At 46.3% G+C, this 12517-nt stretch overlaps 2 protein-coding genes across 4 annotated transcripts; both read left to right on the top strand.

The window, feature by feature from the left end:
* The first annotated feature begins 45 nt into the window (after positions 1 to 45).
* Positions 46 to 5534, top strand: GEMIN6 (gem nuclear organelle associated protein 6). Of its 2 annotated transcripts, none has more exons than XM_058802440.1 (3): positions 46 to 279; positions 2305 to 2450; positions 4273 to 5534. In XM_058802440.1, exons 2-3 carry the CDS (start codon positions 2323 to 2325, stop codon positions 4646 to 4648), a joined length of 504 nt encoding a protein of 167 aa, XP_058658423.1. In that variant the 5' UTR covers positions 46 to 279; positions 2305 to 2322; the 3' UTR covers positions 4649 to 5534. The 2 variants fall into 2 exon arrangements, with proteins under 2 accessions (XP_058658423.1, XP_058658424.1); XM_058802441.1 differs by having other exon boundaries at positions 58 to 304.
* A 620-nt stretch (positions 5535 to 6154) lies between these two features.
* On the top strand, positions 6155 to 12397 carry LOC131555115 (serine/arginine-rich splicing factor 7-like). Of its 2 annotated transcripts, XM_058800845.1 has the most exons (9): positions 6155 to 6222; positions 6572 to 6752; positions 6893 to 7069; positions 8028 to 8102; positions 8222 to 8323; positions 8837 to 8890; positions 10137 to 10181; positions 10813 to 10848; positions 11508 to 12397. In XM_058800845.1, exons 1-9 carry the CDS (start codon positions 6201 to 6203, stop codon positions 11530 to 11532), a joined length of 717 nt encoding a protein of 238 aa, XP_058656828.1. In that variant the 5' UTR covers positions 6155 to 6200; the 3' UTR covers positions 11533 to 12397. The 2 variants fall into 2 exon arrangements, with proteins under 2 accessions (XP_058656828.1, XP_058656829.1); XM_058800846.1 differs by lacking the exon at positions 10137 to 10181 and having other exon boundaries at positions 11508 to 12392.
* The last annotated feature ends 120 nt before the right edge of the window (positions 12398 to 12517 follow it).

Here is a 12517-nt window from a genome sequence, read left to right as displayed (position 1 = left end):
CTGGCCTGCTCCTCCGCCTCCCCCGCGCCGCGCGGAGGCGCGCATGCGCCAGGGGCGGGCTTTGAATGGGACTTGGGGCCTGAAATAGGAATTGGAGGCGTGAGTGGGAGCGGGAGAGCTTTTTCCTGAGAAAGCGGAGTCCTCGTCCTGCTCCTGGTGCCGCAGGTGACCATCTGCCCGATGGAAGTAAAGCCAGCGGGGCCTTTCTGTCCTGGCATCTCCTGAGTGGGAGCAATCCTTGGACGCATCCAGTATTGGAGGTGATATCCCCATCAGCTGGTGCGTAGCCGCCGCTGGAGTGCAGGCCAGTGCTTATTCTTAGAGTAAAAACTATTAGATTTGTTCTCCCTGCTTCCTAATAAACGAGCTGTAGCTGAAAGAAAGCAGTAGCTGAATGCAGTGGCACAAGCCATTCATATACAATCTCTGTAGTACTGCAGAGGCTAAATTGAGAGCTCCAAACAGAAAGGAAAGAAAAAAAGGAAATAGCTCCTTTAAGCTTCCAAAATATGACTGTCTCATTTTACACCCTTTATATTATTTTGTGTTAGCACTCACAAAACCATTGCATGTTTATGTTCACAAATTCCTGACAAGTCACAGAATCAGTGACTTGGTTCATCCCCAGGAAGCTCTGCCTGAGTGCTGCTGAAATACAGCAGGTGTGGGGTGGGTGTTGGAATCACGCTTCCCACCTTCACGGCGGCACGGCAAAGCCTGCTAAAAGCAACCCAACAACCAGGCAGCAAAAATACCTTATTTTTATGTAGCAGATGCACAGAGCGTGCATCTACCCCTATTAACACACACGGACTAGTCACGGCCTGGCATGTGCAAGCTGCAATCTCCCCGCGCCAGCAGGAGCATCCCAGGAGCAAATCCAGCTCCAGAGGGGCAGAAGGCAGCGGCATTGAAGGGCCACACGCCCCCCGGGCTCCTTGTTTTGCGACCCGGCCTGATGCGTGCAAGCCTCTGTGTCGTTTATGTGCCCTCCGCAGCTGTGAAATCCCTCAAGGCAGCGTTTGGTGCTAACCCGGGCCGGGGGAAGGCGGCGGCGGTGCCGCCCGGGGCAGCTCCCGGGAGCCTTCGGCGGGAACATGAACGGGAACTGGGGCCGGTGAGCGGGAAAGCGGGATGGGGAGCGGGACTCTTCCTGCCGGGAAGGCATTCCCCGGGAACAAAGCGCCCTGCAGGCCTTTGTGCTCCCCGAGCCGCGCTGCGCCCATCGCTGTGCGGCCCCGCTCGGGGCGGTGCTGGGGGGAAAGACTGGAACTGCGCTGCTGGTGCTCCAGCGCAGGGGATCAGGAGGAGAGGGTAGGATAGCGCTTGTCCAAGGCGGTGGAAGGCCTCGGGCGCCAGTACACAAAACAAAGCGCTGAACTCTCACCTCCAAGGTTTTGTAACAAAGCAGAGCAATAGATGGAGTGTTGGATGCAACGGGAACAGTGGGCTTTGAGGCTTTGCTGTGTGCCTTTGGAAAACAAGCGGACCCTGTGGGGAATTACAGAAGTGCAGCTTTATGCAAACCACTTGTGTGAATGTCTGCTTTTAACAAAAAGCAAAATTTGCCTTTTTTTTTTTTAAAGACAAATCTTTACATGGAGGCAAACCCAGTCCTGACGTGAAGAGTGTGAAAAATGCATATTTTATGATTGGCTTTTCGCAAATATTAAAATGAATATGTGTTATGTTAGAAAGTTATGCTGTATTAATTTTCTTAAGTAGTGTGTTAAATACAGTTTTAGGTAATAACATAAGGTTAAAAAAGAAACTATGCTATGTAGGATACTTTTTTTCTAAGGAAAGGAGTTGCACCGAGACAGCAGCCACAGGACACCTAAATCTTTCAGAGAAAGAGAATTTATTGCCCCATTATCAGAAAAAACGAAATTCTTCCTGCCTCGTTCATCTATGAAGATGCTGTTAGAATTAAGAGGAAGAAGTTGATGAGGCCAGAGAGAATCCTTTGTTTGAATGGAATTTATGCATCATGTATGTGGTGTATGAATATGCAACAGGCTGTTGTTTTTAAGGGTTAATCCTCTGTTAACATGTGTCCTTTTTCCAGGCTTATGCTACCCAGAAAAGGTACCTGGACCTCCATAACGCTTTTGTTTCTATTGTCTTATATTGTCCTAATCCAAATTGTCCAAAAAATTTATTACTCTAATTATATTGCTATTTTTAGAACCATTTTATTACTATTAAACTATTAAAATTTTAGAAACAAGTGATTGCTGTTTTTCACAAAGACCAAACCAAAAAGATTGACTGCATCTGCTGACTGATCTGGTTGTTTTCTAGGTCCTGGATGTAAGAAATATGAATGACTGGCAGAGAAAAAGCCCTCTAGACTGGCAAACGTATGTGAACAAATTGGTCAAAGTTGTTGCAGTTGAGAAACATGAATATGAAGGATGGGTTTTAACAGTTGACCCAGTTTCTGCCACGTAAGTACCAAAGCTTTTATGTAAAGCAAGATTTTTAGGAGGAGAAAAGATTCCAAGGCTGAAACAAACTTATTTGGAGCAAAAATTGCATGTTATCTTGTTAATTTACAGTTTCTGGTGATGGCTGCAGCCTCCTTGTCTTCCGGTTTGTACTTCCTGCACACTTCATCTCTGGCTGAGCATGGGAAACTAAAAAGCCCTTGATTTAGAGCAAGCACTGCTTAGCAACAACTAAAATATCAGTGTGCTAGGAATGTTATTCTCACTGTAAATTCAAAACTCACCACTGTGCCAGCTTCTAGGAGAATTGCTCAAAAATCAGCTCTCTACCAGCTAAATGCATGTGCTCAAGGTGAAAGTTCAGAGCTTGCAGCCAAGGCTCCAGCAAACCCAGCTACTCATGCTAAGCAAGTAAAGCTAAGTGAACAGCATATCAAATCACACAGTATTATAATTCCAAGTGACTTACTTTAATTTAAAACTTATGTGTTAAGCTATACTATTGCCTCTAAAGAGTCTTTAACAATGTGTTAAAGATTGCTTTTGGTCATATACGAAACCCTGCTTTACAAAGAGTGCTGGAGTGTTTTCAGTGCTTTAGGTGTTGAAATCCTTAGCCTTTGTCCAGAGTTCTTGCATTGATGCCTGGCTTTCCACTCCAGCCAGACACCCAGGAAGGTGTTGAGGCTTTTTTGGAGAGCAAGCAGGGAAAATCAGGGGCACTGGACAGAAAGTACCACACATCTCTGATATCCCAAGTGAGTAACTTGAAAACAGGTTTGAAAGGCAAAATGCACCAGGGAATGGGCAGAAATTTGTCTCCTTGCTGCCAGAGCTCTTTCATACCTTATTGGATGTGAGCTTGTCCCACATGAACACAGGCTGGAGGTTGAAAACTAAAACATTCAGCTTCTGATGTGTTTCAGAAGAATTGGTTGCTGCTTCAGCTCTGAAGTAGCTCCAGTAATCTCCTGAAGTTTCCTATCATTTTGTTTAGGAAGGTGCATGGAGCTGTGAGGGATTCTGGTGATGGTCCAGGCTGAAATCAAGGCATATCTCACTGGACACATCCCCCGAAAAAGGTCATTACTTCCACTAATGGTGGCAATAATAGGCTAGTGAAGTACTGGCACCAAGTTCTGGAATTTTGCTTCCCACAAGAGGAAGAAAATGGTTTCTGATGCTCTTTGTTGATATATGAGGGAGAGATCCTAGAAATAGAACCAGCTGCCTTCCTACTTGCATTTTAGGACTTCTGGGATTCAAGTGCCCTTGGGATAACACCAGGCTTCTACAATGTGAGCCTGAGCCTGTTGTTGTGTGTATTTTCATTTCATAAATTGGCAACAGTCATTAAAAAAAATTATTTTGGCAATGATCAATAAATATTACTTTCTTCATTACAAGGTTCTGGTGTTGTTAGCTGCCTTCAGCATTCAAAATGCTCTATGTATGAAGGTATCACTGTTTCTGAATGTTGAAATGTTTTAAGTTCTTCAGCAGTGTTGGAAAGCTGCACAAAAATATTTAGATTTCCAGACTTTATTTTTTTTTGAAGAAAAGTGTACATTAATATTCTGCTTGATAGTTAGCGTCTAGAGTAGTTTCAAATTCAAGACCAGCAATTCCCTGCAGAGCCCCACATTTTTAGTATTTTAAGGGTATAGCAGCATGCTTTCCAAAGGAAAATGCTGGGTGCTGGGTATTGCCTAAATACCTGGGCTAGGCTGATGCTAATGAGCTCTTATCTCCAAAACCTTGGAGGCTGCTTCTCAGTCTTCACTCAAGAACAGGAACTTACACAATCTTCTTTCCTTGACAGCATTGTCCTCGCAACATTCCCAGAGAACGAGAAAGGATCTATATCGTTCATTATGGGCCACGCTGTCCAGGAGGTGGAGGTCCTGCAGGAAGGGGACAGTGACATGGAGCAGCGCCTCGCCCGCATCCTCGCGCCCGAGGAAAGCCAAGCCTACAGCGCGGAGGAGCTGGAGAGGAGGAAGAACGCCTTGAAGACGTGGCTGGAGAGCAACCACATCCCCGTGGGCGAGCAGGGGGAGCTGGGCAGGACGCTGAGCGTGGCGGGGGTGCTGAGCATCGAGCCCCCGTACGGCCCCGAGCAGTGCAGCAGCACCAACGAGATCATCCTGGCCCGCGTGCAGGGCCTGCTGCAGGGCTTCCTGCAACAGCAGCGCTGAGCCAGGGCTGCTCCTTTGGACTCCAGGAGCTCTCCTGGTTTAGGAACCAACCTCTTTTAGGAGCTCTCCTGGGTGTCAATATTCACTATTTGCAGAAACGCTGCATTTTGGGTACTTTCGTCATGATTTTTTTGTATGTAAAGGAAGGAATAATAATAAACTCAAAGCACAAGCATTTTTTCATTTGCTACTTTTATTAGAAGCAAACTGTTGGATAGTGGTGATGTATTAAACTGATCCCTCAGCTTAGAGTTTTTGTAACAGTATTGTAAAAGATGATATATCATACATTTAAATGTTTTCCCTTTAAATGTATTTAAATGTTTTCCCTTTAAAACCAGTTTAATTATCTAGTGCTGAAGGCATGTTTATTTGAACTGCTTGCCAGATTCTTTCCTTTTTTTCTTTAAGAAAAAGAATTATGACACCTGGACTTCCCAAACCAAATTTAAAAAATGTTCAGAAAGCTGTTTTCTTTTGTTTTCCTGGCTGGTTGGTTGGTTGTTTTTCCCATTACTGTTCTCCTAGTTTAGAATATAAACTACAATGTATGTCCAGGTTTGTAGAATTATTAGGGAAGGTTAGTAGGCAAATAGCAGGTTTAAAACCATTACCTGTCTATATTTGTTATTTTAGAGCAGCAGTGCTTGGAAAACCAGTGTTCTGTAGAAGGAAAATATGTTGCAATACAGTAAGTTTGTGGTTTTTAATGCTCTGTTTCTAGTTTATGCCAACACATGATGCAGGAATCATTATGTGATTATTCCTGAGATTATTAATGTACTGAGGAACATTTAGAGCTTTCATTTATCTCAGTGTATTTGTTCTGCCTTATTTGGAGATAAGCTCATTGGTATGCTCAAATACAGCTGGGAAGTCTGCCTAACCCTTGTTCCTAAAAGGCTCTCCTCATTCGTGCTGGGATTTACCTAGAATTACTTTTCATCTGTCAGGTTTGTGTTGATTTTTTTATCAAAAAAAAATGGTCGGCTGGCCATCCATTACTGTGTCTCCCTGGAAAGGTTGGGAGATGCCATCACACAACAGCTCCAGCTGCATGTCGGATTCGAAGGGCTAAACCAGAGCCCAAACTCCCAAGGCTGCTTGGGATGGACCCGAGGTGTGAGAGAGATTTGGAGCAACTTGGGGATGCCTTGTTCCAAGGAGGGCACCGCTCCTGGCCGTGGAATAAGGACCATGGATGGCGTCAGCTCCTTCACCCTCAGCACAGGCAGCAGCCATGATGGGTCACACAGGAGGGGTGTAAAACACAAATAGTTCCCGACCGGTCTGCCCCCTCAGAGCCGGACAGGAGCTCTCACTGGGGCTGCCGGGGTCGAGCGTGTGCCCGGGAGGAGCGGGGGCGGCCCGTGCCCCCTCACGGCCCCTCAGGCCCCCGGGGCCGCCGTGGCCGCCGCGCGCTAACCGCCTCTCGCGAGGCCCGCGCGCTGCGAGGCACGGCCCGCCCCGCCCCCCGCGCGGCGCGCAGGCGCAGCGGCAGTTCCTCTATATAAGGGTCGCGCCTGCCCGGGCTCGCGCTGTCATCGGGAGGATGTCGCGATACGGGCGATACGGTGGGCACGGCGGGGACCCTGGGGCGTCTCACAGTCGCGTCGGGGCTTCCCCTATGGGCAAGGGGGCGAAGGGAAATGTGGCGGGAGCGGCGGCGTTCGTGCCCCTCCGGCGGTGGGAGAAGGTGATCGTTCCATCAGGCGGCCGCGGAGAGGGACGATGGCGGAGGGCCGGGGTAGGCTGGGAGCGGCCGCCGCGGCCGCGGGGTCTGCGTGAGGCGGGCGCGGCCCTGCGGGAGCGCTCTAAGATGGACGCGGTGTCAAAGATGGCGGCGGGGAGGGAGCGGGGGAGGGGCGGCCGCGTGCCCGGCGCCGCGCGCGGCACTGACATGGCGGCCGCTTGTCCCCTCAGAGACCAAGGTGTACGTGGGCAACCTGGGCACGGGCGCCGGCAAAGGCGAGCTGGAGAGAGCCTTCAGCTACTATGGACCGCTGAGAACCGTGTGGATCGCCAGGAACCCGCCGGGGTTCGCCTTCGTGGAGTTCGAAGACCCCCGGGACGCCGAAGATGCTGTGCTTGGCCTCGATGGGAAGTACGTGCATGTCTGGAACTCCTTTGAGGCCCGCAGCCCTCGATTTCCCTACGCCACACTAATCGGGGATTTCTCATGCTCGTTGCTTGAGCGCGTCAGAGGAAAATATTCCTTTCGTTAATATCTGCTGTGTCTTGCAGGATAATATGCGGCTCCAGGGTCAGAGTGGAAGTATCCACAGGGATGCCGCGCCGCTCCCGCTACGATCGGCCCCCTGCCCGGCGCCCCTTCGACCCCAACGACAGATGCTACGAGTGTGGTGAGAAAGGCCACTATGCCTATGACTGTCACCGCTATAGCCGGCGAAGGAGGAGCAGGTACGTGCGGGCCCGGGGCGGCCGCGTTGCTTCACCAGCTCGCTGTTGTGTAGTTCTTGTTAGCAAAGAACACAAATGTTACACCAGTTTTAACTCTTAACTGTCATAAGTCAACAGGTGTATATCACAATTTTTTTTTTTGCTAATACATATAAAATGTTACTATTTTAATAATCAACCTGGTCAAAACCTTTCAGGTTTCTTCGTTTGAGTCAGTCGCCTTGATTCAGAATGTCACGAGCCTTAAGATTTCATGCTGAGGCGCCTTGCAAATCCGACACTTAAGATCCTCCTAGACCTTGAGGTGATCAGCATAAGAGGCCAGATCCCCTCGAGCCATCTACACGTAGCTTCACCTTATTCTTTAAGGGCAGAAAATTTGAGACGGTGACCGCCGTAACAGTAAATTTGGCTTTCAATTGGGGCCCCCCTCCGGTTTAGAAAGAGGAACACCAGATTGACCACATTCCCACCTAGAAAAATCTTCTTGCGTCAATCAAGCCTCACCCTGGCTCATTGGGCTGTCAGTTTGATCGTCGTTAGATTGAAGAGAACACCTACCTAGATGCAGCGCTCGCCTATAGATACTTCTAGATCGTCTAGATCTGCTAGACCTTGGGCCAAAGAGGGTCGACCTGCAAACTTGCAAGGTTTATTTTAAATACGCATTACAGTGTTTTCTATTCTAATGTAATTCTGCAATGTAATTCAGCTTTTAACATTTTTCTAGGTAGTAAAAATGCTCAAGACAAGTAGGCCCAGACATTTTTCCAACTGACAGATGCTAGTGGTGTGTTTTTGTTGTTTTGTTTGGTTTGGTTTTTGGTTTTTCTTTTTTTGATTTATTTTTAAATCCTCTTTTTAGTTGTCTGAAAAAAGTTTTGACTTCAGCAGGGCCTCACACGTGTGGGTTTCTGCAGCTGTCTGCTGATACCTGTTTTTTCTAACCTAAACCCAGGTCCCGCTCTAGATCCCGCTCGAGGTCCCGAGGGAGAAGGTATTCCCGGTCACGCAGCCGCAGCCGTGGTAGGAGGTAGGGCTCTGCCTTCTGTGTTTTCATTCCCACTCCTTCCTCTGTGGGCTTCTTCATTTTCTGTATTTGTTATGAAAAGTGCCTTGCAGTGATGGGTTGGTGTTTGCTTTGTTTTGTAGATCCAGGTCAGCTTCCTACCGCCGGTCCCGGTCGATGTCTCCTCGCAGATACAGATCCTTCTCCCCCCGCAGGTCCCGCTCTGGTTCTCTAAGAAGGTCAAGGTATGTGGTTGCTGTTAAACCCACAGCATTGTTGAAGGGCACATAACGTGTAGCTAAAATATCAACTATCTATATATATTTATAGCATTTATAATGTAATCAGTAAGTTTGTTTTGCAATCTGTATGTTGGTAGGAACCTTTGTGGTGCATAAGAGCTACTCTGAATACTTTGTTTAAAATTTAAGCATATAATTTTGGAACTGCTCTTTCTGAGATGTTACTTTTTTCTTTTTAACATTTTACCAAAGTTACAGCCTTGCTCTGTGGTTAAGGTTTCCAAATTCACCTACAAGTGTACAGGGTGTAATTGCTTAGTCCAGTAAGACCTGGAACTCATTTTACCTGCATGGCAGTACTGACCAAAGGTGCTACAGCCTTCTAATAATAAAAATTACTTCTGTCAAACCAACAGATCAATAAAGTTCTCAGTCTTCTGGACATTTACAGTAACTGGTTTCTGTCTCACCTGTATGAAGCATGTGATACTAGAGCTTCCTTTGTTTTCTTTCCAGATCTAGGTCCAGGTCACGCTCCAGGTCCCGGTCCGTTGTATGGCCTCGAAGCAGGTGAGACACTCATTTTGATTCAAACCAGTGATGGATTTGGTGTGTTGTTTGGTTGTGGTAGTGTGTTGTTCCTTATTTTTTGTTGTTTTGTTATTTTTTTTCCTTCCCTGGGGGAATTTGTCTGGAAGCACTTAGCAGGCTGTCCAGCAGAGCAATATTTACACTCAGTAATTTATGCCTTTTCACAGGCAAAAGTAGTGGTGTACAATTTAAGGTTTGTGGAGGTAATTTTTTTTTTAAAGTTAATTCTTAGGTATGTAGTAAATTGAGGATGGTTTTGTGTGCTGTGCTGCCTTAGCAGTGGAGGAGATGGTCATGCTGCTGAGTACCAGTTCTGGGTGGTTGTGAGCATTCCCATCCTCAGTAACTGTGACCCAGTAGGAAGTTGCTTGTTACCAGACAGTGGCTCAGGATAGAGACCAGGAAGGTTTCAAAGCAGTGGCACGTAATGTTTTGTTTAACATGTGCCAGCAGTGTCCTTGTAGTATTTTTGTGAGTTAACAGGCCAGGTAAAGGTGAATTTTTATCACCTTTCAAAAACACTTCTGAGCAGAAATAGAGCAAAAGTATTCTGCTTTTTTTGCCAAGCGTGTTGAATGGAGCATTCTGATGTCCAGTGATAGCTTGAATTCTGACACTCTAGGAAGATGTTTTTTAAGTAACAACAAATATTTAAGTTGATAAAGTAACATAATAAATGTGGGAGGAAAGTTTCACTGTTCAAGTAGATTTTAATTCCTGAGATAAACTGGGAATAGTTTACTCATTAGTAGCCAGATATTGGTGCAAAATCTCTATTATGCTGAATAAAATTGGCATTGGGAACTTGAGCTGAAGAATGCTACAGCCCTTCAGCACACGCACTTACTTGTGTGTGTAAGGCCCTTAATGTGCTGTTAAAACGCTTTCTAAGATGATCCTTGAAACTATTCTTGCCTTTCTAGAAGGGATACCTGCAGGTAGGAGGGAGGTGTGGGAGTCTGCTCGGGTGTTTTGTGGAGCTGGCAGCTGAAGCTTTGCTGGGGAGCTTCCTGTGCTTGCACTGGTGCCTTGTGATGAGTGGGGTCTCTGCAGTGGGAGCTGAGGATTCCCCTGGAAGGTCCTGGGGAGGGCCTGCAGCAGCAGAGCCTTCCCTCTGCCTGGTGCTGCTGCCTGGGGTGAATTTGCTGTTGCTGGTGTAGCTAACTCTCCGTGTGTTGCATGCCCACTGGCTGCTTTGCTGAGCTTTATTTTTCTCCTGTTGTAGGTCTGAGTCTCATGGTAGATCTAAATCTGGCTTACCTGCTAAAAGGTGAGCGTTCAAATACAAGTACCACTCAGTTGGTTTTTGGTTTTGGTTGGTGGGGTTTTTTGTGGGGTTCTTCGGTTTTTTCCCTCATCGTTCAAAATCTCTGTTTGGACTGGTATTTCAGTTGCAGGGTTGTTTTTTTACTTTTATAACTGATTTCAAAAGCATTTTTCATACATTATGGGTTTTTTTGAACAGCTCATTTTTTTGTGGGACAGTAGGCAATTCTTCCAGGATTTTGCATACAGATGTTACACACTCATTATTACAAAAAATATTTTTGGCAAGATTTGGGGCATGTTTTCTCCTACCTTTGTTCTTAATTAAGTGTCTGTAGTTCTCCCTGTCCCTAACTCTGCTCGATTCACTGCTCCTGCTTTGCAGGGTCACTGTGATTACAGCAGCTTTGGAGCTGTGTGTTGCTCCTTTCCTGAGGGCTCCAGCTTCCAGCATTTCTCCTTCTCACCTGCAGCTTCTTGCTTAAAGTACCTGGGTACACTTGATACCAGCAGTGTCAGTGCATTTAACAACACCAAATTGTTCTGGTTTTAAATGGTCAGAAGTGGGTACTGAGAACAGCCAGGTGTGCCAACCACACTGACTGGTCTGTCTGTCTGTCTTTGTTTTTAAACAGCCGCTCAAAGTCCAGATCACCATCTCCAAAGAGAAGGTAGGAATGTCTTAAAACTGGAGTCTGTCCTGGGGTTCAGTGGCACTTGAGCTGGAGCAGTTCCTAGAGAAATTGGACAAGGATAAAAGCTCAGGATTTTTACTTGCCTAAATCTGAACTATGAGAAGATGAATTGTTCATGGGCATTTCCTGCTGCTGGCAGTCAGAATGTCACGATACAGCTAAGCAATAAGAATGCTGCTGCTAAGGAAACCTCTAATGAAATGTTTCTGAGGAATTTAGAATCTAGGGAACAAGTGAGTAATGTAAGGTGTGGAGCAAGCCAATGAAGTGGTGTGGGATTAAATTCCTGCTGGTGACTCCTGCGGGCTCCGGAGTTGCACTTTTGGCTTTGGGCTTTTATCCTTGCCCATTAATGTGCTCCACAAAGGAAAATGTTTTCCTGTGTTACCAGAGAGAAGTATGTGCTGGAATTGAGATTTCTGAGCAGGCTTGATGTCTCAGCTCTCTTACTTAAGTCTTCAGCTTTCAAGCTTAAAGCAGTTTTAAAGTGTAAAATACAACACTTCTTTTATTATTTGAGAACTGTAAATGAAAATAGGGGCAGAAGTCTAGAGGAAGCCTGGGGTGGCATGCACAGTTTGTTGGTTTTGCTGTAGGAGTTGTTCTTAATGGTTGTCTTTTTTTTTTCCTTTCAGTCACTCACCATCAGGAAGCCCTTGAAGGAATGGAACCCCTAAAAGAATGGGTTCAAATTTAAGAAGTTTAGTAAAAAAGTTATTTTGTTTACATTATAAGGGATTTTGTGATGTAAGGGCTTAGTCCTAGAAGGCTGTTTCTATTGAATAGCAATTGGCATGAACCTCTATCTTTTAAAAGTCTTGTTAGCAGACTAATACAAAACTCTTCTGTTGTGTTTGTGTTCTGTGATCTGAAAATGTTGGGCTTTTTTTTTTTTATTATTGGTGCATTGAAATAAACTGCATTTCTAACTAAGAAATCAGTTGTGATAAGCCTGCTGTTCACAGTTGGGATGGGGAAGCAGGCAGTGTGCCCCTGGGGTGATAAACAGCAGGCAGGTTGGGACAGGCAGCACCAGCTGGGGCAAAAGGTACCAGTCTGTTGTGTGTATACTATATGTCTATGTTTGTGTACCTTTTTTAGGAAGTCTGAGGGGTTGTGTGGAGATCACAGGTCCTAAGCACAACCTGCAGGTTGTGTTCAAGCAGCAGGATCTGTGGGGAATGGAGAGCTCCAGTTCCTTGTGTGTGCCTGGTTCCATCCTGGCAGTGAAGTGTACCCTGGGAAGGGCCTTGCTGCTGTGCTGATCTGTGGTTGCTGTGGGAAACCAGACTAACCCCATCTCACCAGGCATAGGGTACTGAACTAATAAAATAGTTCAGGATTTTTGCCAATTTGCTTTATCTTTGCAGTTGATAATGGCTGTTACCAGAATAGCAGGGAAATTTTGGAGTATTGGGTAATTTTAGCAATGTTAGGAAGGACAGCATGCTGTTTTCCTGGAGTGGCTGAACACCTGCCTGCCCAAGGGAAGTGGGAAATAAATTCTTTTGCTTTTATTAAGCTGTATTCTCTGTGTGAATTTCTCATATCCCAAGCTTCTCCCTCCTCCCAGTGCCAGCTCCTGGAGGTGGGAAAGAAAAGGGAGTGGAGGCAGCTGGGGCTCATCCATCCCAGCAGAGCTGCA

The sequence above is a fragment of the Ammospiza caudacuta genome, chromosome 3 (assembly GCF_027887145.1).
Source record: "Ammospiza caudacuta isolate bAmmCau1 chromosome 3, bAmmCau1.pri, whole genome shotgun sequence".
Lineage (NCBI taxonomy): Eukaryota > Metazoa > Chordata > Aves > Passeriformes > Passerellidae > Ammospiza > Ammospiza caudacuta.
The sequence above is the reverse complement of the archived record's forward strand: the minus strand, read 5'-3'. Positions and strand labels throughout refer to the sequence as shown.

Bases quoted from the DNA above. Each gene is read 5' to 3' on its own strand.
- LOC131555115 (XM_058800845.1), top strand. From the start codon at position 6,201: ATGTCGCGATACGGGCGATACG. The intron at 6,223-6,571 runs GTGGGCACGGCG...TTGTCCCCTCAG, and splicing joins GTCGCGATACGGGCGATACG to AGACCAAGGTGTACGTGGGC. The intron at 10,849-11,507 runs GTAGGAATGTCT...TTTTCCTTTCAG, and splicing joins TCACCATCTCCAAAGAGAAG to TCACTCACCATCAGGAAGCC.
- GEMIN6 (XM_058802440.1), top strand. From the start codon at position 2,323: ATGAATGACTGGCAGAGAAAAAGCCCTCTAGACTGGCAAACGTATGTG. The intron at 2,451-4,272 runs GTAAGTACCAAA...TTTCCTTGACAG, and splicing joins GTTGACCCAGTTTCTGCCAC to CATTGTCCTCGCAACATTCC.